The sequence below is a fragment of the Drosophila santomea genome, chromosome 2L (genome assembly GCF_016746245.2).
Source record: "Drosophila santomea strain STO CAGO 1482 chromosome 2L, Prin_Dsan_1.1, whole genome shotgun sequence".
Classification (NCBI taxonomy): Eukaryota; Metazoa; Arthropoda; class Insecta; order Diptera; family Drosophilidae; genus Drosophila; species Drosophila santomea.
Genome location: NC_053016.2, coordinates 8,593,296 through 8,616,919, shown reverse-complemented (window position 1 = coordinate 8,616,919; position 23,624 = coordinate 8,593,296). Strand labels below are relative to the sequence as shown.

The following is a 23,624-nucleotide window of genomic DNA, read 5'->3' as shown; positions in this document are numbered from 1 at the left end:
TTCGTGGAAATGCGAGCGAAGCTGACTCGCAGCGTTTATGGCAGCGATGCCTCCTACTGTTTCCAGGACCTTTCTCTACCCAAAGTGGCGATCCTGTTGCAGGATCTCAGGCGATCCTTGCCAAGCGTTGATAGCGCGAAATTAGCGTTATATGAGTTGCCTATTCAGCGCTCATTGTCCTGCCAAATTGTGAAATCAACGAGCATCAAATCGGATAGAGGGTATCGATCGCGAATTGAGGCGCCTTTTCATTCGATTCATGTGCTTGAATTATCACAGGATATGTGCTAGTCTGCCATCGCGGCCATGGACTCAAGGTCATCGGGGATTTTTGCTATCCTGCCAGGCGAAAATGTAGGCACTCCATACTGGGTGCCTCGTACTGCGAACTCCTCCCGTTGGGTTTGCTTAACCAAACGCACCGAGCAGTAGAAACCCAACCTTTGTTGCCTTGCGGCCTCCGTTGTCCTTGATCTGCATCTGGATGTGGATAGGGATAGGGATCCTGGCGAGGAGGATGCGCATTGGTCACGTCTCTGTGGGCCAATTTGCTCGCTGGCGTTTCCAGCGCATTTGGGGTGGGGTCCATCATTAATTCTTGCAACACTTGGCGCTCTCCATTGTTCGCGGCTTTCGGTTTTTCGTTGTTATCCCGCTCGGCGCTTTCTTTTCTTTGCCAGCGGTTTTATTTAACTTCTTTTCGAGGGTCTTTGTTGCGTGAAATTCCATAATTAATCAAACCCACGAGGGGCCATAGAATCGATGTTATAGGGCTGAGCAGCGGAGCATAATGGTTGCCAAAGCATGACAAGGATGTGGTCATGGTAAGGATGTCTGAAGCCACTTGGTTGAATGTTAAATTGGAAAGTGAGCTGTTGTTCAGATATTGAAACATTTTCAAAGTTATGTATGAATGCCTTTTTTATCCAAAGTGTTCGTTATTTTTTGTTTTCTATATAATATATGTATCTAACTTTCTGATCTCGATGTGTCCAAAAGAACATCTAACAGAAGCACAATTTTTAAATATTGTTTAACAGCTAATAACCGATAGTTCTGATCACTTTTTCGTTAAATTTAATTTAAATAATTTCAATTTAAAATAAAAACCCTTGTTGACCGTTTCCGAAAGCTACAAATAACTGAGTGAAAAAGGGGCTACTCGCGTGCCAATATAAATGAAAGCCATAATTAGGTATCAATAAAGGATATATTACGCTTGTAAAGAGTGTTAAACGCGTACTCGATTGCATTATGGGTTCCAGTGAATATCTAATTTGATTTCCGGGGTCAAGTGGAACCCCAATGAATATCTCAGCTGAGTGTAAACCAAGCCCCTCCAAACAGGGCGATCATTCAATTCGGTACTCGCTTATCCTTGCAACGAGGTATCGATAAAGGATATGCTACGCGTAAAGTGCATGATGCCATTAGGACCACCACTTGATGCGGTAATTAATTTCCGGAAACAAGTGAAACACGCCACTACTACATAGGATTTGAATGGAAAGCCCAGGATCCCCAGCAGTATGAGGCTTCCCTTGCTCCCCATCCAAAGTTCTCTGCCCATTCCATGGTGCTCTCCCAGCTGAGACGCCCCTTCGGTGACGAGCGAGATGGGTGCTATATGGGTCGATGTCGTTGTGGAAGTCGGTGTGTGAGCCAGAGCGAGAGGCAGTTGTGGAGAGCGCTGCGATTGGTCCGCGTGGTGGTTACCTGCCAAGTGGCAGTGGGATATGGCCGACGTCTCTGGGCCGGGGCTTCACAGAAAGGCAACGATCTTGGCCGGCGTTCGGATGGTGAAGTCAGTCAGGCACAGACAGCGCAACGAGCCACACCGCATCTCGTCCTCGTTCTCGTCTTTGCCATCGCCATCGCCTTCGCCTCCGTTTCATCTTTCTTATCGAGATTGCGTACTAAGATACACAGATATTCGAACTGCAACTAATCGGTTAATCAGCAAACTAGCAAACGCTTACTTATGACTTTGACAGAGTGCGTAACCATTGTCCAGAACTAAAGTGATAATCAAGTGATATACGATATACGAACTTCAAGACTGAGTTACCGCCGGTTTTGTGCCGGGACAGCTTTACGCATCTTGGAGCTCCAGAAACTATGACCGTAACCGCCTTTGCTGCCGCAATGCACAGACCCTTCTTCAATGGATATTCTACCATGCAAGGTGAGTGTCTATCTATTTTAAATATCATCCAGATTGTGTCTCAAATTAACTTACACACATCTTTGGTTTCCTTAAAATGTTTCAACTTTTACAAAGAACTTATTGGGGATGTGCTTAAATTACTTTAAATTCAATTAAAATATTACTTACTTACATTATAATCTAAAACTTAAAGTTCCCTCACAAATCTTCTAAAGCATTGTCTTACAAATTTGCAGTATCTAGTTGATCATTTCCATATATCTCCCTTTCTAAAATGACTGCTCAAAAGCCGCTAAAGATCTCAGTTTGGACCAAGGCCGTCGGCTACTCTCTAATGGCCATTAGTTGCCCGGCGGGAGAGTCGCGCGCCTCTGACCTTCGACCTTAGCTCCGAGTTTCCCTCTTCCCGGGAAGTCAACTCCGGTCAAAGAAGGAAGGTGTCGTAAATCAAGTGACACGCGCTCCGCGCTACCTAGCAAATTGGAAAAGCCTCTCTAAATTTCCATTTCCTCATCTTCCATTCCAGACATGAACAGCGGCCAGGGGCGCGTCAATCAACTAGGTGGAGTGTTCATCAACGGTCGTCCTTTGCCCAACAACATCCGTCTCAAGATCGTCGAGATGGCCGCCGATGGCATTCGGCCCTGTGTGATCTCCCGTCAGCTGCGCGTGTCCCACGGATGCGTATCGAAGATCCTGAATCGCTATCAGGAGACTGGCTCCATCAGGCCAGGAGTGATTGGTGGCTCCAAGCCGAGGATTGCCACGCCCGAGATCGAGAACCGCATTGAGGAGTACAAGCGCAGTAGTCCGGGCATGTTCTCGTGGGAGATCAGGGAGAAGCTGATCCGCGAGGGAGTCTGCGACAGGAGCACAGCACCCTCTGTCTCCGCCATATCGCGCCTGGTGCGTGGCCGAGATGCTCCACTGGACACCGATTTGTCCTCTGCCTCTGGATCTCCGGCTGGTGATGGCACCAAGGCGTCCAGTTCCTGCGGCTCGGATGTCTCCGGCGGCCATCACAACAACGGCAAGCCCTCCGACGAGGACATCTCCGACTGTGAAAGTGAGCCGGGAATCGCCTTGAAGCGCAAGCAACGCCGCTGCCGCACCACCTTTTCCGCCTCCCAGTTGGACGAACTGGAGCGCGCCTTCGAACGCACCCAGTATCCTGATATCTACACCCGTGAGGAGCTGGCCCAGCGCACCAATCTCACGGAGGCACGCATCCAGGTGTGGTTCAGCAATCGGCGTGCTCGTCTCCGCAAGCAGCACACCTCGGTCTCGGGCGGAGCACCTGGCGGAGCAGCTGCCTCAGTGAGCCATGTGGCCACATCCAGCTCCCTGCCCAGTGTGGTATCAAGCGTGTCCAGCATGGCTCCGCTGGCCATGATGCCGGGCTCCCTGGATCCGGCCACCGTGTACCAGCAGCAGTACGATTTCTACGGCAGCCACGCCAACATATCCGTATCCGCCGCAGCCCCAATGGCCAGCAGCAACCTGTCGCCCGGAATCACCACCACTCCACCGCATCACCATCAGTTCTACAATCCCAGCGCCAACACAGCCAGCTACATAATGCCGGGGGAGAATGGCAACACCACACCCACCGGAAACATCATCGTCTCCAGCTATGACACGCAGTTGGGTTCTGTTTACGGCACCGAAACGGAAGCCCACCAAACGATGCCACGTAACGAGAGCCCCAACGAGTCCGTGTCCTCCGCCTTCGGCCAACTGCCACCCACGCCCAACAGCCTCTCCGCTGTGGTGAGCGGAGCTGGAGTGACCTCCAGTGGGGTCCACTCGGGAGCCGATGCCTCGCAGTCGCTGGCCAATGCCAGTGCGGGAAGTGAGGAGCTATCGGCTGCCCTGAAGGTGGAATCGGTGGACCTGGTCGCGGCCAGTCAGTCGCAGTTGTACGGCGGCTGGAGCTCCATGCAGGCACTGCGCCCCAATGCGCCACTCTCGCCGGAGGACTCGTTGAACTCCACCAGCTCGACCAGCCACGCGCTGGATGTCACCGCCCACCAGATGTTCCATCCGTATCAGCATACGCCGCAGTATGCCTCGTATCCGGCACCCGGCCACGCCCACTCGCATCACGGACATCCCCATGCGCCGCATCCGCACGCACATCCGCATCCGCAGTACGCGGGCGCACATCCGCACTATCCGCCGCCCAGTTCGTCGGCGCACTTCATGCCGCAGAACTTCAATGCCGCCGCCTTTCCTTCGCCCTCGAAGGTCAACTACACAACGATGCCGCCACAGCCGTTCTACCCCACCTGGTACTAGAATCGGAGATCCTCCTACGGATCCTCCACCTCCTCCTCCCGGAGCAGGAGCAGGTGTCGCCAAAGATGTACATATAGAGCAGGGGACGAAAAAATAAAAATAACATTTTCTTTGTGTGGAGCAGTACAGACATTTTCCGTTTGGGAAAACCGCTGACAGACTCGCTCCCAAACAAATATAGTTCCAATCCGTAGAAATAAGCCTAGGAAATAGCACCAACTTAAGATTCGAGTTTAAGATGAGTAGCCTAAGTAGAGCAAGTGCCTTTGAATAAAAATATCTATGCTAATTTACAACGTACGCCATGATCTTTCACTCGAAACGCTGGCCATTCAGCAGCCTTGACACGCTTCCGTACGCAGCGGGAAATGGGAAATGGGAAATCCTCTGGGCCATTAGAGCCTTTAAGTAGCTGCGCATTCCACGGACCACGGCTGGAGATCTCAACAGTCGCCCCGGGTGAGAGATTCCTGCTCTCGGAACTGCAGATCACGCTGTGAGCGGAGATCGTATAGATCGTATAGTTTCCGGAAAAAGAGAAAACTCCCGAAAGGTCAGACGTTCCATCAACATAGCGAAGACAACTCCAACCAAGGTGTTAATTGCCCCCTCGATTCCATCGAATGGAGTGTTGCCCTGCGGAGTAATTGCCCTCGTTTCCTCGACTTACCTCAAATTCACACCTCATCCTCGGGGATCTGCCTACCCATTCTACGTGTCCGAGAGATCCGAGCGATGGCAATTAATGAAGTCATTATCCTTGAATCCTCACCTCCATCTCCACCTCAACCTACAGACAGCTCAGACAGCCTAAGGCACTGGCTCTATTATTTTAATCTAGAAAGAACTCCTAATCGCTGTTTGTTTATCTCTGGCCAGCGACGGCAAAAGTAAATATTGACTTTACAATCGACTTAGGAGTTGGCAAAGGACTTTCCAGGTAGAGTGAAAGATTTGCAAGATCGCACAGATTGCACAAAAACCATTTAGATCTGAGATCTTTCTAAAACCATAATCTCCTGACTTGAGACCTTGTTAACAGGCATTCTACCATCTTTAGACACAGAATGTAATGCCAATTTAATAGCGCCCAACATGGCCAACTGGGTTAATAAACCAATTACGATTTTAATTCGCTGCCCACTGAGATGGGTTGAAAATTCCCATTCTCAGCCACAGTAACTGAGAAGAAAGCTTCGATTGGCATCGGCGAATCATTAAATTCAAAATATTACGCATTAATTTTCGGTAGCGATATAAAATTAAACAGCAAAGCTGCGAGAGGAAAAGCTCGACGAGGTAACCTCCAAAAACTGAGGGGCTTCTGTGGCGATAATGGAACTTATGGTTACCCGGAGATCATGGACATATGCCGATCTCCCTGCACTGGCAACCGGCAGTGGCAGTGGCACTATGCCCTCCCCAAAAAGCCGTGATTAATGAGCTGACAAAGTGTTGAACATCAAAGGCAGGGAAAACAGTAATTTACAACGACGCAACGCGACTCGAGATGAAATTTAATTTAATTTTTTATTAATTGTTGCTGGGCATATGATCGAGATTGAGATCGAGACTGAGATTGAGATCGAAATCTACCTGCTGATCCGATGATGAACCAATAAACCCAGGCGTTGCCTGGCACATAAGCAGCGCAAAACCTCAAAATATTTACTCGACAGCAAGGTGGACTAACCCAAAATAGGGATTTGCGAGCGATTTGCGAATCAAAAATTTCCAGTTCCAGGAGGTGTCCTTAAGGTTGCGAAAGGATTTGTAGCATCAGTGGCTGGCTGTCCCGCTCGCACTCGCACTGCCGTATCGCGCAGCCAGGATTAGGCCGTTTCGGAAATAATCCTTTGCTGCCAGGAAGAATGCAGTAAACGGCGCACAGCCCTTCGGACCAGGTCAACTCGTTTTCGGCCCGTTTACGTTTACGATGGTGCCATAAACTTTTATTTGCTGTCATTCTTCGTCCTCGTGCGCGGTGCTCATCGCTCAGCCGGGACACGAACCCCTTTCCTCGCAGGATAATGGCTCATTTCGCAGGCAAGAGTTAAGCCAGCCGCGTAGGAAAGGCTTAGCTTTCAGTCACTCAGTCAGTCCAACCAAGTCAAAGTCAGGTAGAGGATGTGCTTCGTGTTAGGTAGAGGTAGAGTCCTTTCTCCGCTCCTTTCGAACTGCTGCGATAATCCCTGCTAATGAGGTGTCCTGTGCAAAGCAGAGCTGTGGGCATCGCGATATGCGAGGCGGATGAGAGTCTATAAGTCAAGGATAATAATGGCATGTAGGCGGATTGCGCAGACTGTAACGAAGCGCTCCAAATGAATGAAGCAATGAATAAAAAATTGTACAAAATTATAGCAATGTTAATGCAGCGGTCGGAATACCATAAAAATATATTTAATATATTTTATTAATTTGGTAATTTAAAAAATACATTTTAAATACGTAAGATAACCCACTTTTATACAACACATTTTCCATTGATTACATATATTATCAACAATTGCTCATATTAACAAGAGAGAATATACACATAGTCCTGGATTTTATTTTTCAAACTCCTTATTATTACTCTCAATTAATTAAGGGGAAGAAAATGAGAAAAAATTGAATTGTTCTAAAACTTATTCAATAGAATTGTTCTAAAATGTATGTAATAGAATTGTTCTAAAACGTATTTAATTGATTTGCATAAGAATTTGGGAAAAGAAAATATGTCTTTCTGATAGCTGTCTTACATTTTAAGGGTAATAAGAAAGTTTAAATAACAAATTCGTATTACTTTTAAACCAAGTGCTTGGGAAAGGTTGCATTTGAATCACTTATTCATAGAGAAGCATTTAGTAGTTCTGCTCTCAAATCAACACACATTAAAAACTGATTGAGATATTGGACTCCTAGTATCTACAACCCCTGAGAGCATTTGTCAGCTTTGTTAGCTACACTGGCACACCACGATCCGTCCAAACAGATTCCAGCCGTATTGGCAAACATTTCGGTTGGCCAACTACTCGTACTGTGAACGCTGTCAACGCCGATGTAGGAGTAGATCGGAGAACAGGCGAGTCCTTGGCTCGTCCAAGGATAACGCGAGCTATCCCACTGACTTGCAGCGGACTGGGAGTCGAGCGCATGCTGTTAGCGCACAAATTGATTTGTCAAATCGGGGCGCACAAGGACATTGCCATCATTAACGATGATTGCTCGAGAACCCGAGGATCCGAGGACCCTAGGATGCGTATCCGGCCGAAGGTCGTTGCGCAGTCGGTGCCAAGTTTGGCCATTGTCAACACTTTGCGTACCACCAACTGTTTCTGTTGCTGTTTCGCGCCATCTCTTTCGTTCGCCCTATATATGCGTCTCTTTCGACGGCGAAATGGTTGGAGTTTTATTAATAAACACCTTGCTGGCGGAGAAAACGGGATGGCTGCATAGCGTACTCGCTCTTTGATCTTTGGAAAAACAGTCGTAATCGATTTGGAATGCTTGGCGGGATCTGCTGCTCCTTGGCTGGCAACTTGTCAGCTTCCTTTTGGCATCCCTGCCCAGCAAGTGTCTTCTGTTTCTGGCCAAGTCGGCTGGCTGCTGAGCGGTTCCATCGCCCTCGGATCGGAGTGCCAAAGTTAACGTGGCCGGAACGGTTACGCTACTTTCCACCAATTAAGCGGAGCTGCCAATTTAAGTTGTATTGGCAGTCGGATATGCAAAAGATGATCGGCTGGTAGGGGGTCAATAAGGTAACTGCCTTTGTGGGCATTCCGTAACCTTGAATATTTTGTAAGGAAAGTAATCTTAAGGGCGGGTAATATCTTACTCAACATATTGTCTTAATCCTAGTTATACAATAAAAGGTTTCTTAGCACAAATGTGTAGATAGAATACATTTCTTAGAGTGTATGTAAGAATAATAGGTACTCTAGGTGCTCTAACCTACTAGAGCCCAAATGTTCATTTAATAATAAGTGTTCTCATTTTCTTTATACATGTAGATTGCTGCCTTTTAATCACTTCCCATTTGAAATAAATACTATCTTTAAGATCGATCTGCGCTTGTTGCATTTACCTTCCCAGCGGAGCAGGTGCCTCCACAGCCCCAACCGCCAAATTTCCCACTCACACACAATAGCTCAAAGCCAATTTCATGAACAATTCGGGCAATATATACCATCCAATTCAGCAGTTGGCCCAATCCAAATGGTAATGCGCTCGCCTCATGCCGACATTATTATTAATGATAAGCACAAGTCGGCCTTTTCGCGGCGGCGGGGAAACAATGGAGAGCTCGTATGCACTGGGAGAAAAATATATTTTTTCTAAAAATGTATACATAATTGTAACCTTCACAATTATGTTTATTTTAAACTAGTTGCATAGGTCTTTCATTAACTGATTTCCTGTAATGAATATGATAATGAAATTACTTACATAAAATATCATTCCTAAAAATATTTTAGAATATAAATGATACTAATATATTAATAATGGATCTAAAAAGTTAATCTCTTGGTACCCCAAATACTTTTCGGTGCCCAGTTCTCGCAGTTCGATTTCGATTTTCGATGTAGGAAAAGCGCTGTGTTCTGCTCTTATCGCCGCGTTTCTGCGGGGGAACTGGCATATTAATGGTTCATTACGGTGACCCGCTGGCCCGATCCGCTCTCGACCTGGCCAGCACATGGACACGGAGGCGGACGTGGATATGGACTTGGGTGCACCGCCCAGCTAGCAGCCTCAGTGGCAGCTCCTTGTGGACGCGGTTCGCTTGGGGTTTCGATGGCTTTGTTTTGTGCCGGTACTGTGGGGACTTGCACTGACGCCTGGCGTGACGGTTTTAATTTTATTTTATTATTATGTATGTATATGGTGGCGCAGGGTGCTTGCAGTCCCCGGCAGTCCATAGCCACCTCTATTCACCCTACCTACCCTCACCCCCGCCAGTAGTTGGGCATTTTATCATGAACTTGTTTTTATGGCCGGGTCTTGGCGAGCTGCCTCGTAATTAGTTGTGGTGCTCCTGCGCCAGCGCCATCTAGCGGCCGTGGCGGGAGTAACGAACGACATTGCCCGACATTTTCAGGCCCCAAAGCTAATGAAGCAACAGCCCCAAGCCCACCTATTCCCCCCTATTCCCCTCTATTCCCCCCCTCTAGATGCCGCAGACTTTCGGGCTTCATGGACGCGTGCAAATTCCATTGAAAAAGAAGTTTAACTCCGCTTTTATTCCTCGACCTCCTGCTTTTTATCTGCATTGGCCCGGCAATTTACGTGGTTCGTATTTTGTTTCTTGACTTCTTTGTATTGCCTTGCAGTTCCGCTGAGTTTCCTCGAGTCGCGGGTCCACACCGCACACAATGTGGCAAGTTGAAGTTGCCGCGGCAGCCACTAATTTTGCATGCGGAAATTGGAGTTTGACATGTGCCCATGAGGGCTTTGGATATATTATGGGAGTGTGGTATGTAAATTACAGCCAAGCTATCCTTAAACGTTAAAAGAAGCACTTCAATTCAAAGTTGAATTCAATTTTAGTTACGAATATATATTTTATATGTTACTTACATATATCTCTACTAGGCAGTTTGGATGAATATAAATCAATTTAGCATTTTAAAATCTTTATTGAAACCCTTCGTATTCTTTAAGTAATGGACCCTTAAGATAGTAAGCGTAGTAAATATATACCATATATAGAATATATACTCAGAAAACCGCCGACCGGCAACGACGAAGCTCCGGCTTCTTCTCCTCCAGCGTGTCCACGCCGAATCCATGCCACAGTGTGTCCGGCGGTTTGCTCCATCGTACGAAGTAGGTTTTATGAACGGCAACCAGCTGGGACTTGGACTTGCTCCTGGTGTCCAAGCGCCGGCGGAAGGGCCAGAGGAACCAGTGGAGTGGTCCTCGACTCGCGGGAGGCACCTGCAGCTGTCCGGAAGCCAATGATTGGATCGTCTCCAGCTGCAGCGTGGGATGCGGCTGCTCCACTATCACGGAAGCTGCCTGAGGACTCCGCCATGGTGTATTGGTAGTGGTTAACCCGGTACTGGAATCGAAGACCTCCATCTTGTCCGGATTTTGTGTCGACCAGGGCTGCAGGCAGCTGGACTGTGGCGGAGATGACTTCTCATCCGATTCCTCTGGAATGGGAGAAACGCGACTGCCACGGTTGCATTTGAAGCAACGAGAAATCTTGGACTTTGAAGGAGGCGGAGAAGGATCTGATGGCGGCATTTTAACCAGGATGAAGTGGTCATTTAACAGACAGACATCCGACACCTTCTCGTACTTCGGCTCTTCGCCGAAGAAGGCATCCAAGTCGACGTTCTGCTGGTAGATGCGGTAATCCTCTCCAAAACGATTCGGCTGCTCCTGCTCCGGTTTCAAAAGGCTGGATTTGAGGCATGTTCCGAAAGTCTGGGCAGGAAGAGGCGGCCTCCCAACAATCCTTTCGGAGGACTGGTTCATGAGGCTGCGGCGCAGCAGGAGGATCCTAGCGAAGATAGGACCACGAAGGTGCAAGGACATCCTGGCTCAGTTTTATACAAGCAGGCCTGCCAAAAGTTGAGATGAAAGTAAGTCATTTTAGGAAGTTATTAGCAGTAAATGAAGGGAGTTCAATACGGGTAATACTATAGCATACTTTCAGGCTAGTGCTAAAATTCAACCAAACCTCTAACTAACAACAAAGTTTAATCTTGAGCATTGGGCTCATATTTAAAAAAACATAGTTTTATACCTTTTGAAAAACATTTAGAATTAACATGTTCAGTTCTGAAGAATAATTGAATAATTCAAAGACACAGAAAAACTTTGTAACATATTTTCACATCCGTTACTGATCTCTTGCGCTTAAAGTGGGCCAAGTTTCGATTTGCTTTTGGATATAGGTTAGTCAAAATTGACTGGCGTTTTGCTTGTCGGACAGGCACATTATCCTTCGCTTGACTTTTGACACTGCACTTGGCCAAGAAACGGAGGAGCAAAGGAAGCGGCAGACAGGCGTCGAGAGTCCTTCGCCGGCTGGTTGCTCGAATCCGCTAGCAATGCCAACAGCAACAGCAACAACTGGCCGTATTTTATGCCCCACGAAAACAAAAGTTATATTTATTATTTTGACAGGTAAACAAATCACGAGCTCACCGCACTCACACAGACACACAGGCGGTGGGGCAAACAACGAAATGCAGGCAAGGAGACACTCACATTTTGACTCTACCCTATCCGGCGCGGTCTTCTTCTTGCTTCTTGCTTCCGGTTTCCGCTTTCCTTTCCGCTGCCAATTGGGCGTTGTTAGCCGCTTGGCTCACCAACGGCAACTGAAGCCGCCTTTCAGGCCGCCGTTGAATGCAGCGCAGCCACATGCGTGGCCAATTAAATACCCTTTCGACACGAGGCAGCATGAAATCTGCGTGCATTATGCCCAGCTAAAGTGCAAAGTCCTGAGACATAAGATTGATTTTTAGATAGAAGTAGATGCTAAAGAAGGATTTAATAGATATAGAGTTGCAAGGGATATATGGATTAACTTTGACATATTACCCGTATTTCTTTCTTAAAAATATCTTACGAAATAAATTATGCTGAAATGTCATATTAAAAGCTTTAACGAACGGGTATAGAGTATGTATGCTTCGGTTTTCCATTGTTAGCTTTCCCTTTTTGTTTTGCATGTTAATGGAAGGACGTTCAGACGAATTGATGGTTGACAATTAGCAAAACATACCAAGTGCAATGTTTTTTAATACTCCAATATAGAACTTGTTACCTTAATGGAACATAGGAACCTAACTGTAAGTGCTATTCAATGTCAAGGTTACATACGTCTAATATATCTTTCTTTTATATATTATTTTGGTTGCCTTTAGCACTGAAGTTGCGACACATACATATATACAAAGTCGATTTGGTTTATATACTTTCCCCTATCTTTTTGTCCATAGTCCAACATAATTACTTCTTAAATTATCTTTTTTTACCTACAGAAAAGGATATGCGTTTTCATGGCCCAAGTAAGCCTCGTAAACATGGCGCATTAGTGACTATTTTCGACTGAATTAGATATATTCCTGGTTTACGCTATTACGCTATTTGGGCCCGTCGATTCCTAACTTATTTCCCAACTAATTCAGGTGCCTGACATGGCGTATTGATTGTTAATGCACGCCACACCGATAAGTCAAATGAAAGCAGAACATCAGGGAGGTGGAATAGGGGAGAATATTAGAATGGAGCCAAACATGGAGACTAAACATTAAGCAACAAGCTGCCCCAAGTTGAATAGCCCCACCTATTAATCATGGGGAAGTACCTAATAGGCAGAAACTCTTTGTTTACTGCGGTTTGTGGTCATGATTATTTGAGTTATAGGCTAGGCGTTAAAGTCGCGATGGTTTTCTTTTTCAAATGGGAAACTTACATTCATCATAGGCATTCTTTATGTACTTGGAAATCATTAAGTACATTACCTTTAAGTAATTTTTTAATTATGCATACAGACATGCACACAAAAGTGACAATGTTAAATCACAGTCTGCAAACTGCAATTCTCGTTACTGTTGTTGTTTTCATACCACTTACTTCTAATGCAAATGGGTATGCTAGGCTTGTTAAAAAGTAACTTATAGGTCATGTCCATCCGTCCGTAAAAACATCGAAAATATGAACATTTTTCAATTTAGACTTGAAAGAAGAAGTTTATTTATATTAAACAGTCGTGAGTGGAACTTTTCCATAGTATGTAAACGAAGTAGTGGGTATCAGATAGGCGACGCCCTTTTTCCTTATTTATGTTACTGTGGCTACTACTGTTTTGTTGGGATGTTTATTGCACTCGAAATTGACACCAATTATGTGAACGGGTCGTCGATCGCATGAAATTGAACGGAAAATGCGGGGACAGCCCTTAAATGACCTTCCAACTGATAATAAAACAACAAAATTAAAATTTTCGAGTTGCCGAACTATAAGATACCTTATAACGTAACACAAATAAGGTATTTTTTGATAAATCACATTAGGTTTAAAGTTTAAAAACAATATATCCTCATATTGGAGAGTTATATACATAAATTACTTAATATTATGTAAATTAGAGTATACAATAACGCAATTTAGATATTTTTGACCTGTTTGCCTTAGAAATATGTCGTATATATCCTTTAAGCATCATATATTTATATATATTTAGTGAACTATAGATTTGAAAAATAAAATCTAATATTTTCACGGTTGTGTATGTAGGTACTGCATGTTCTTAACGATCCCACTTTCCGCAAGAGTATAGGGTATAACAACGAAGGAGAAGTGATTTTCGATTCAAAAATGCATATATAATTCATGCTGGAATTAATTTCGATTATTCGCAACGGACAAACATTATCCACAAAACACTTTCCTGCTCTCTTTTCACTTTTTATGATCGTTGAACTTGAACTTGTCAGCGAACTTCGGCTTACTCATCTTGAAAATAAGCAAAAACAGAGCCTGAAAACTGTAAATCATGCTTAGCCGAGTTGGTTTAAGCCACGTTTTTGCTTCCCGGTCTTTTGTTTTCGTCTGGACCGCAATGAAGGTCACCTAGGTTGTTTTTCTTATTTCTGTAATGGAAAGGGAAACAAAGTGAACATAATTTTTTCAGTTTTTAATGCCTGTGGCTCCAAGGATCTCGTTCCAGCGCTCTTCCAATAAATCCGCTCTCTTAAGCCTCTCTCGGAGCTTCCACTATTCCAGACTTTGCAGCGGAGGCTTCATTGCTTTGGAAGGCCTGAAACTGGAATCATTTGGCGCCGAGCAGCCAGACTTATCGGTCGTTCCAGTCTCGACTTCTGTTTCGGATCTTCTCCAACACCAAAGATAACGATCCATTGGGAATAATCATTTTGTGTAAATAATGCATATTATTCATTTAAATTTGTATTGCCAAATTCGAAATTAAAATGTTTAAGTATAGTGCATACTGTGTGATTTGTGAAAGTTATTTTTGTGGCTTGAAAATAGATAAAAAAAAAAAAACTGCAAAACTAGTTTTTATTACAGGATATTAAACAGCAAACCAATCGATCAAATCAACCATTAAGTAAATGCGCACACCTACTCACCGAAGTCAATGAGTAGTAGTCAGATCCATTAAGAACAATGGCTTTTAAATGTCATAACTATAAGTATCTATAGTTTAATTGTTGATCTCCAAATACGTTGATAAAAGTGCATAATTATGATCTAACATCATTAGTTTACACCTTTGCCAAAAGGAAAATGTGTAACATTTAAAAATTGATACAAATAGCAATTATAGTGCTGCATCGTAAAACAACATGAATGCCATAAATTAATAAGTAATTACGTAATAAAGTAATTTGCGATTAGACAACCCAACAAAACAAGGAAAAGTTTTGTTACCACCCTCGTTGCATTTTATGGTTATGGCTTACGGTTGCTGCAACAAACATTTGGCTTCCCCATTGCAGCAGGCCATGTGTCTGCCTCTGCCCCTTGCCAAGAAAGTAAAAGAGCCCCAATGTGCAACTGGCCAAAACGAAGAGCGCTGCGAAAAGAGAATAAAGAGGCACTTGCACTTTTTGGAACCCTTTCATCAGCGCAGTAGAGTACGACGAAATTCGTAAGAGGGGCTTAAATTAATATTTTTGTTTTTAATTTTCACAATATGGAGTTAGTTTTGTAGTTGTAGTTGGCATTACACGTACAAAAACCATACAATAAATACACAAAAATGTAATTCAATTATGCTCATATTAAATGATTTATAAGGGTAGAAAGTTGTTAAAAATGTAGGCCTAATTCTTAAAATGTTTTAATATCGTGGTCGAAATAAGCCCCCTTCTACGCTCCTGCATCCTGTTTTCTTCGTTTGCGTTTGTCTCTTTGCTGTGTGCCACATTGGAGTGCACGTAATTTTCCATTTAGTGGCAGGCGAATCGAAAACGAAAGTGGAAATGTTGCACTGTCGCCGGTGGCTGCATCACCTCCTCGCTCGCCCACGCCGCTCGCTCTTGGCCACCACCAGCCGGTTGTAAAGTCGAGGAAGAAACTGTGAAGTGAAGAAACCCAAACTCCAAAGCCAAAAGTTGTGAAAAGGAAATCCGCAAATGCGGAAGAGCCAGTCCAGTTTAGGCCACTGCAGTCAGTCAAACGATCCGTGACTCAAAACCATTATTTTTCATTATAGCCATTGCATCGCATTGCATCGCACTTGGTTCTGCCCGATTAAGCTGTCAAAAGGCACCGGATTTCGGAAGCCAGGGAACCCGTATACCCGATAAGAAGCCCTCACCATGATAGAACGCGAAATTATCCAGTAAGTGTTACTGCTTATCGGTTCTTTGACCACACGAGTATATGGCACAGATGAAATGCTGCACCACAATCTCCTCATGCAGTAAAAACAATTTGACTTGTTTGTATTTTGTTTTACTGTTAAACTTAATGCTCTAAATAGGCTTTTATTAGCTTTGCTGGAATCTACCAATAGAAGCCTTCATTAAACGCTATTTTTCAGCCCAAGCAGCCTTGACTCGTTCGCTTGGCCACTCGAGTACCCGAAAAAGGGGCCAAGACCCAGTGTCAATACTTCGAGGCGGCTTGAGTCTCAGCATTCTCCACTATCTTATGTTGTACTATATTGTGCGGACTTGGCAAAGTCCGAGCGCTTGAACATTGCACATGCAACGGGCGCATACAAATAGATAAATTAAATCATTTCGGGGTTGGCCGAGACTCGACTTTGTTTCAATATTTGCCAACTCGGAGTGGGCAGCAAACGTTTCTAGCTGTTGGCAATTTCGACTCGATCTGTGCACTATATATGTTATTTATTTCAGCACCACACCTGCCTCGAAGCGCATCTTCGACGTCCTCAAGGATGTCCTGCAATTTGTCGAGCTGTATGTGCGAATCCTGCTGGAGCTGTTTGTTACCCTGGTGCAGATTGTCCTGCCCAAGAAGCAGAAGGATGTCAGCGGGGAGATTGTTCTGGTAAAAACATAACACTTTCGAAATATAGTAATCATTTTTATTCCATTTGAGTTGTTACCTTTATTACCATCAAACACACCGCAGATAACCGGAACTGGGCACGGAATCGGTCGGGAGTTAGCCCTTCACTATGCTTCCTTGGGCAGCACTGTGGTTTGTGTGGACATCGATGGAAAAAACAATCTGCAGACGGTGGAGAAGGCCAAGCGGCTCCAACTCGGCGAGGTGTACAGCTATAGGTATTAAACTTATTAAAGAAATTTATAAAGAAATAACATTTTGATTTGGCAGCTGCGATGTTTCCAAGCGCGATGAGGTTATGGCACTGGCGGATCGAGTCAAGTCGGAGGTTGGATGCATATCGGTGCTGGTGAATAATGTTGGCATAATGCCAACCCATCCCATCCTGCAGCAATCGGCGGAGGAAATCCAGCGGGTCTTCGACGTGAACGTATTCTCGCAATTCTGGACCATTCAGTCCTTTTTGCCCCACATGCAGGAGAAGAGTCGTGGCCACATCATCTGCCTGTCCTCAATCGCCGGCTTAGTGGGCATCTCCAACCTGGTTCCCTACTGCGCCACAAAGTTCGCAGTTCGTGGCCTGATGGAGGCACTGCATGCGGAACTACGAGAGGGACCCTACAGGGATCTGGTAAAAAAAAAAAAGCAGCTTAATTAAGTGAAAAATTTTCGAATCTCGGACATTTACAGATTCGAACCACCTCCATCTTCCCCTATATGACCAACACCGGCCTCTGCAAGCATCCCAAGGTGAAGTTCCCATCGATCCTAGGCCTGCTAGATCCCAAGCAGGTGGCCAGAAGGATCGTGGAGGCGCACCGCACCGACCTCATGGAGGTGACCATCCCGAGCAGCCTCCTCCACATCAACAACTGGACGCGACTCCTGCCTGACCACTGCGGCCTGATGCTCAAGGACTTCATCGACAGCGGAGTGGAGTCGGATTTGATTTAGTTTACCTTCTATATGTTAGATCTTAGATCTAGCTACAATGTGTTGCAGTACAATAAACTTACTACTGGAGTTTGTATTAAAGTAAAACCACCTAGGTATAAAGCTTTGATGTTTAAAGAAACAAATTATTTGCGGACCTTCCAAGTAAGAGATAAAATTATCACCAAAAAGTATAAAATTTAAACTTGAAACGCAAAGTACTCACTAAATTTATGCAATTGTTGCGCCCATTTAGTTTTTAAACTGAAAGTTTAAAGCTTAAAACAACATATTTTGTATTGGAAAATTAAACAATGCTTAATATTTTATTTGTATTCTGATTCAATTCTAAAAACTACAATTATAATCTAAATTTCTTTAATTCGTTACTATTTGCGTTACCTGTTGCAGTGCAATCGATACCGATAACACACGTTAATCGATTGACAGCAAATTTGGCTGTTTATAGCTAAATCCACTGCACTGCCAACTCAAATCAGCTGTGTGATGAAAACAAAAGGCGATGGCTTGCGAAGTAAAACACTGCGGGGAAATCCGCGATTTTAGGAAAGTTCAGGAATACTTTGGACTCGGACATGGTAAGATAACACTGCCACAAACCTCTGCAGCACGTATTCATAACTAAACCGGTCGGAACAGATGACAACTGGTTAAATGCGATAAACCATGCCATATCGCCCACTGGGGAACTGATTGCCATGGCCCAGGGTGAAAAGTTGGCCCTTCTCAGCACCTGCTGGAATAGCCATGGCAATGGCAACACCTACGTTCTTGGCTGGTGCGGCGAGCTGGAGGATCGCAACCAAATCGTGACCAGCCTCACCTGTTTGCCGATGACTCAGAACAAAAGCACAGATGGGGCCATCGAATGGACGTGCGTGGCAGTTGGCCTGTCCTCTGGCATGGTTATCTTCTACACGGACTCGGGCGTAAAACTCTTCTCGCAATGGTTAGTTGGGACATCAAACGTTTCTTCGTTATTAACCGACTGTACTTTCCAGCTGCCAAGAGGATCCGGTCATTGGGGTCAAGCTGCAGTCCGCACCACGTCATTCCGAGGCGGATTCCCTGCTCTACATCGTTTATCCACGCTGCCTGTGCTTCATCCAGGGCCAGGACATTTTGCCCACGTTGAGCAACTGCCGGCACAATGTGCAAAGAGGTGCCTTGGATCGCGGATCGTATCCCACGGCAGATGTGGTGCCATTCCAGAAGTACAAGTTCAAGCAAGAGCGAGAGGCCGTCATCAACGATGCCGCCATCTCTACCACCCAGCGACCTCCCACATACGACTACATTGTACAGCAGAGCATCGGTCTCGGTTATTTCGCCAAGGTGCATGCCACGCCTCCGAGGAGCTCCCAGGTTCTGGCCGCCGGAGCCGAGCCCTATTTGGGTTTCTTTCAGGCGGAGGAGGGTTATAAAACGATGTCGCTGGGTGAGGTTGCCAAAGATGTTATCGGTATAGCCTACAAGAACCTGCTGGGCGGAATCTTTCGACGAGCTCCAGAGCCCCTTCCATCGCCCGAGGAATCCCCACTGCCCGTGCCCACAAAGGAAGCACCGATGCGGATACGCTGTCGTCTCTACGACGGAAAGAGAGACGGACTGACCTTAGCTGTGGCACCAGGTGGACGCCTGGCTGTCGTTACAGATAATCTGGATCGTGTGATGCTGGTGGACACGCATCAGGCCATCATTTTGCGCGTGTGGAAGGGCTATCGGGATGCCCAGTGCGCATTCGTTCCAGTAAAAGAAAAATCTGTTCGCGGTATTAAAACGCACAAGCGAAAGGCTTTGTTCCTGGTGATCTATGCTCCTCGAATGGGCTGCCTGGACATCTGGGCTCTGCAAAACGGACCCAAGGTGGCTGCATTCAATGTTTCGAAGAGCGGGCAACTGATATACAACAATCACAGTCCCCTAGGCTCCGGCGGAAGCAGTGGTTCTGGAAATAGTAGCAGTCAGTCAAGAAAATCTTTGGCCATCAATCATTGCTTGTTTCTGGACCCCAGCGATGGCAGCCTAAAGGAGATACACATTCCCTTCCACTACGCGCTCAGCGAGACCAGCTCCCAGACATCGCGGGATATCCATATGCTGAGGCGCCTTAGAAATCAGTTAAGAGCCATAAACCATGGCCAAGCCAAAGATGAAGCGCTGCGGGAGATTGGCGAGCTGGCCAGTGAACTTCAAACGTTAGAGGTGCGACAACAGTGCCTGGAGATGTTGCTAAAGAGCAAGAAGCTGCAGCCACAGGTGTTTCAATGCCTCATTAATGCCTTCAAAAGGAAACCGCTTTCTGATACAACGGGCTCCGAGGAATTCGTCAACCAAATCGAGAACTATAAACGCTTGACTGATCTCTACTTGGCACTAAGCCAAACCAATCAGCGGGAGGACAACGAGCCACCCGTAGAATACTTAGAGCTCTCTGATGCTGATCTTGTCACAATAAACAAGTTGGTTTTGCTACTGGACGACGGCACTGAAAAGGATAAACCCGCCGGCACCCGCGAAGTGAGCTTCCAGTTGCAGGCGGAGCACAAGACCGAAGAGTTTGTCGATTACCTGAGCATCTTCAACATCGATGGTTCGGATGGCATAAGTCTACTTCCGGAGAAGTCAGATAAGTTTGGCGCCGTAAGCATCGATCTCTTCAGTCAGTTCTTTGCCCAGGGTCTTTGCTTTGGTCAATTCAAGCAGTGGATCAATCAGGCATGTCTGCCCAGCAGAGACTTGCTAAAGTTGATTATTTGGTTTTGGCTTGAGAAGCCCTTTAAGTACAACAACTGGTAAGAAAAATATTTCATAAATTCCCTTCTCGGCTTATGTAGAATATCTTATCTTTCTTAAGTGATGAAGTGGTGGAGGACATGTCCAGAATTGCTGCTATGGTGCAGACCATTTGCGATCTGGCTGGTGAACACATCCACGACTATGCCTACAACGCCATTTCACCATGGTGGCAAGAAGTTCGGGAGCTCCTCTTGGAGAGTAAACAATTTTCTGGCTTGCTGGTAGCCATTGTGTGCAAAACGGTAGCGAGTAATTTGTGGCGAAACAGAAAAGAGGTAGATCACCTTGTCATAAAAACCAAAAACCCTTTCAAAAACATGTTTTCGTTAGGGATCTTGTGATGAATCCTCGCAAAACGAGGATGAGGAGCGCTGGGAACGTATCTCCCACGATGAGGCTCAGTGGGGATTGCTCACTGGCAAGCTGGAGGATGTGGCCGTGTTGGGAGCCATACTAAGGTAAGTACCGAATGAATCTTTCCACTTAGTTCTTAATTAACTACTGCTCCCATCACAGCAAGCCTCTCACCTGCCGGGAGCCTGCAGGTCCACAGATGTCCTACGAGCCACCGGACTGCAGCCTCAAAAGCATTGTAAGCAGTGGTAAAGGCATCGTCACCGAACTGACTGCCAAGTGGCTGATTAGTGCACAATTACATCCCAGCAAAGTCCTGGAGATCTCACCTGCCGAAAACGAGTTAGACGATGAGAGCAAAGTTAAGGTAAAGGATGAGGCAACTGAGAAGCCAGCCAATGAAGAGGCAGAATCAGAAGAGGATTTGGAAATGGCAAAGGAAGCGCACGCGCCAAATAAGGACGCACACGAACCGATTCTCGAACGATTGGCCCTGCTCCGTGCGCACTTTCCCTTCAGCTTGGAATCGGGCGTCCTCTTAAGTCTCATGTCGTGGCAGTACATGGTGCAGTGGAGCAAGCAGCTCTCATCGCTAGATCACCTAAAGGCTGCTTTGCTTTGCTTAAACCAATTCCGGACACCTGACTGGGCTCTAAAGCACGGAATATGCTGCATGCTGTGGAATGCCACCCTGAAGTTTCCTCTCCAGGCGGCGGCAAAGCTTATTCAGAAAGTAGGACGCCTGCCAGTGGATAAAATGTGCCAGCAAGATCTGGAGATGTCGGCGGGAAAAGTGCCAGAGTTCCTGGAACTTAGCCTCGAATTCCTGCAGCATTTCACCGCTTCCATGGAGCACGATAAGCGGGAACTGCACTTCGAGCAGTCGCTTAGCGAAGGAGCCCTGCCATTGCAGTTTCTGGCTCTCCAGCAGCACCATGCCATGCCACAGCTGCTGCGTCTTCAAACAGAACTGTGTAGCGTGCTGCACTTCGTGTCCTTCTTCCAGCTGCGCATTCCAAAACCACTGACCACGCTTTTTGACTCGATGAGCAACAAAGCTCTGCTGGCGGACATCAACAAGGAACTGCCTTATGTTTTGCCTGCACCAGACCTTGTCCTGCAACAGCAGCGCACTGATTTCCTTTGCCGCCTTGTGACCGCTACCATGGATCTGATTAGGGAGGATTTGGAACAGCTGTACATTCTCGATCACGTCTTCTACATGGCCAAGATCTGTGCTTTGGCCGACAGTTGGGAGGTCGACAAACTCCCTATCCTACGGCGGCAGGTAAGAATTTGCCTTTCTGTTTGGAAAGTATGGGATCCCAGATCCCAGATTTGTAATCTAGCAACCCATGAAGCCACTTGACTGGCACTTACAATGCCTCTCGGCTTATAACATCAGTCTGTGTCTTTTTGTTTAGGGAGCACAACAGAGGAAAAACAATGGAATAAAACATATATTTTAAAATATTTTCCCCTCCTCCAGGTGGTTGAGCTGTACGCTTTTGGGTATGATGCTGAGGCTCAAATGTTGCTCCAGGACATCAGCGATGACGAGGAGCTGGGCCGACTGCTGCTTGAGATCGCCGGCCGAAGACTCAACCTTTACGCAGAAAGCTCTCAGTCCACGTTCCTGAAGACTGCCTCTGTTGGCCACCAGCTGCTGGCCTACCTGGACAATCTGGTAAGTGCTGCCAGCGTATACCATCCGCAGTACTGATCCACGCTCACTTCTCACACCGCTTCCGCAGAAGGAGCCGATGACGGAGAACAACATTCAGATTGCGGCCACCAAGGCCGAGGAGATCGATCTAGCCGCTTTGGACAAGCTGTTGTCCCACGCCTACAAATGCCTCTGCCGACGTGAGTCCAAGCAGCTGCCCATCATTGCCCAGATGTACAACGCCGTGCGTATCCTGCAGAATTAGGAGCGAGGGTGACACGAAAACACTTAGTTATTTTTCGTTTATCGCATGATTTTTGTGGGTTTACAAATGAACCCAATGTTCATGATAAAGCACTACACGAAGTCCGCATCGTCTCATAATCAATAATCACAAAACCGTTCAATCAAATTACGGAAAGCATTACGTTAACTACTATCAAGAAAAATGGGAATCAAAGATCGACACCGATAGGATACATTCAACACGAATTTGATGTGACGCTCACTCTTTGAATCGTTATTTATACCGAAAGGCTTATGCAAGACTTCAAGGATTATAAACATACATATATATTTAAAGAAATAAAAAATACATTTCAACATTGTTTACCTATACTTTAGGGACATATATTCATATATTTAAGCAGAGATCCAAGCGGGCCTTTGAAGTTCGAGTCTTAGTCGCTGTCTCCAAGTTCTCCGCCTGTATTCGTCCAATTGCCTCTGGCGTGGGCAATCTCTCCGGCATCCTGGTGGCGTGCACTTTGAGATGAGTGTACACGGCAATGTAGCTCTGGCTGGTGTCCAGTTCGATGGGTGGACTCTGCCCTATGCGGCCGGGCAGGGCAAAGTGCTTGCCAAGAATGGGTTCCTTGAGAGATCGGGCCAGAAGATTTTGTAATCCATTGCGGTCAGTCTGCCACTGCTTGTTCTTGAAACTTGAATTCATTGAGAATTAATCGAATGTAAAGATTTTGAATTCAAAGGTGTAGTGCCTAGAATTTTTTCCGAACAAAGGATACGACGCCCCGAGTTGCACTAGGTTAGTGGCACTGACTCCGGACTCAGGCTAATCGAAAAACAACTATCCCTCCTTCATGGCAACAAGTAGCTCAGTTCGACATACCTTTGGTTCACGACCTCCACTGCTCCTCCTGCTTGGTTATGACTTATTTATTATTCGAGGCAAAAAGTTGATTCTCTGGTTTGTTCAATTTAGGAACTTGGCTGGGACACGCAAGGCCAAGTAGCAAGGAACTTGTGTCGTGGGTGAAGTTTATCATGTTGATAAACATGTAGGATAATGAGGAATGTCGTTAGAGACAGTTTCATGTGGTTCCTTAATGGTCGCAGGATTGCCTTTATGGGCAT

At 45.9% G+C, this 23,624-nt stretch overlaps 5 protein-coding genes across 7 annotated transcripts; 3 read left to right on the top strand and 2 right to left on the bottom strand.

The window, feature by feature from the left end:
* The first annotated feature begins 1,803 nt into the window (after nt 1-1,803).
* On the top strand, nt 1,804-4,765 carry LOC120458312 (segmentation protein paired). The gene is made up of 2 exons (XM_039645919.2): nt 1,804-2,185; nt 2,694-4,765. Exons 1-2 carry the CDS (start codon nt 2,119-2,121, stop codon nt 4,463-4,465), a joined length of 1,839 nt encoding a protein of 612 aa, XP_039501853.1. The 5' UTR covers nt 1,804-2,118; the 3' UTR covers nt 4,466-4,765.
* A 5,352-nt stretch (nt 4,766-10,117) lies between these two features.
* LOC120455674 lies at nt 10,118-11,766 on the bottom strand. The gene is made up of 2 exons (XM_039642081.1): nt 11,669-11,766; nt 10,118-11,016 (listed from the first exon to the last, which is right to left on the bottom strand). Exon 2 carries the CDS (start codon nt 10,988-10,990, stop codon nt 10,166-10,168), a length of 825 nt encoding a protein of 274 aa, XP_039498015.1. The 5' UTR covers nt 10,991-11,016; nt 11,669-11,766; the 3' UTR covers nt 10,118-10,165.
* A 2,489-nt stretch (nt 11,767-14,255) lies between these two features.
* LOC120458913 (short-chain dehydrogenase/reductase family 16C member 6) lies at nt 14,256-17,654 on the top strand. Of its 3 annotated transcripts, none has more exons than XM_039646761.2 (6): nt 14,256-14,347; nt 15,651-15,779; nt 16,303-16,456; nt 16,541-16,695; nt 16,748-17,108; nt 17,168-17,654. In XM_039646761.2, the coding sequence occupies exons 2-6, from the start codon at nt 15,757-15,759 to the stop codon at nt 17,429-17,431; spliced, it is 957 nt and encodes a 318-aa protein (XP_039502695.1). In that variant the 5' UTR covers nt 14,256-14,347; nt 15,651-15,756; the 3' UTR covers nt 17,432-17,654. The 3 variants fall into 3 exon arrangements, with proteins under 3 accessions (XP_039502695.1, XP_039502694.1, XP_039502696.1); XM_039646760.2 differs by lacking the exon at nt 14,256-14,347 and adding an exon at nt 15,400-15,589; XM_039646762.2 differs by lacking the exon at nt 14,256-14,347 and adding an exon at nt 15,405-15,584.
* Nucleotides 17,655-17,878: 224 nt separating this feature from the next.
* On the top strand, nt 17,879-22,853 carry LOC120443815 (rab3 GTPase-activating protein regulatory subunit). The gene is made up of 8 exons (XM_039623156.2): nt 17,879-18,009; nt 18,071-18,380; nt 18,433-20,226; nt 20,289-20,505; nt 20,561-20,688; nt 20,747-21,872; nt 22,074-22,271; nt 22,339-22,853. The coding sequence occupies exons 1-8, from the start codon at nt 17,934-17,936 to the stop codon at nt 22,513-22,515; spliced, it is 4,026 nt and encodes a 1,341-aa protein (XP_039479090.1). The 5' UTR covers nt 17,879-17,933; the 3' UTR covers nt 22,516-22,853.
* On the bottom strand, nt 22,800-23,546 carry LOC120443821 (WD repeat-containing protein on Y chromosome). The gene has a single exon (XM_039623162.1). The coding sequence runs from the start codon at nt 23,200-23,202 to the stop codon at nt 22,885-22,887; it is 318 nt and encodes a 105-aa protein (XP_039479096.1). The 5' UTR covers nt 23,203-23,546; the 3' UTR covers nt 22,800-22,884.
* Nucleotides 23,547-23,624: the final 78 nt, after the last annotated feature.

Bases quoted from the DNA above. Each gene is read 5' to 3' on its own strand.
- LOC120458312 (XM_039645919.2), top strand. From the start codon at position 2,119: ATGACCGTAACCGCCTTTGCTGCCGCAATGCACAGACCCTTCTTCAAT. The intron at 2,186-2,693 runs GTGAGTGTCTAT...CTTCCATTCCAG, and splicing joins TGGATATTCTACCATGCAAG to ACATGAACAGCGGCCAGGGG.
- LOC120458913 (XM_039646761.2), top strand. From the start codon at position 15,757: ATGATAGAACGCGAAATTATCCA. The intron at 15,780-16,302 runs GTAAGTGTTACT...TATTTATTTCAG, and splicing joins ATAGAACGCGAAATTATCCA to CACCACACCTGCCTCGAAGC. The intron at 16,696-16,747 runs GTATTAAACTTA...TTGATTTGGCAG, and splicing joins GGCGAGGTGTACAGCTATAG to CTGCGATGTTTCCAAGCGCG.
- LOC120443815 (XM_039623156.2), top strand. From the start codon at position 17,934: ATGGCTTGCGAAGTAAAACACTGCGGGGAAATCCGCGATTTTAGGAAA. The intron at 20,689-20,746 runs GTAAGTACCGAA...CTCCCATCACAG, and splicing joins GTGTTGGGAGCCATACTAAG to CAAGCCTCTCACCTGCCGGG. The intron at 21,873-22,073 runs GTAAGAATTTGC...CCCCTCCTCCAG, and splicing joins TCCCTATCCTACGGCGGCAG to GTGGTTGAGCTGTACGCTTT.
- LOC120455674 (XM_039642081.1), bottom strand. From the start codon at position 10,990: ATGTCCTTGCACCTTCGTGGTCCTATCTTCGCTAGGATCCTCCTGCTG.
- LOC120443821 (XM_039623162.1), bottom strand. From the start codon at position 23,202: ATGAATTCAAGTTTCAAGAACAAGCAGTGGCAGACTGACCGCAATGGA.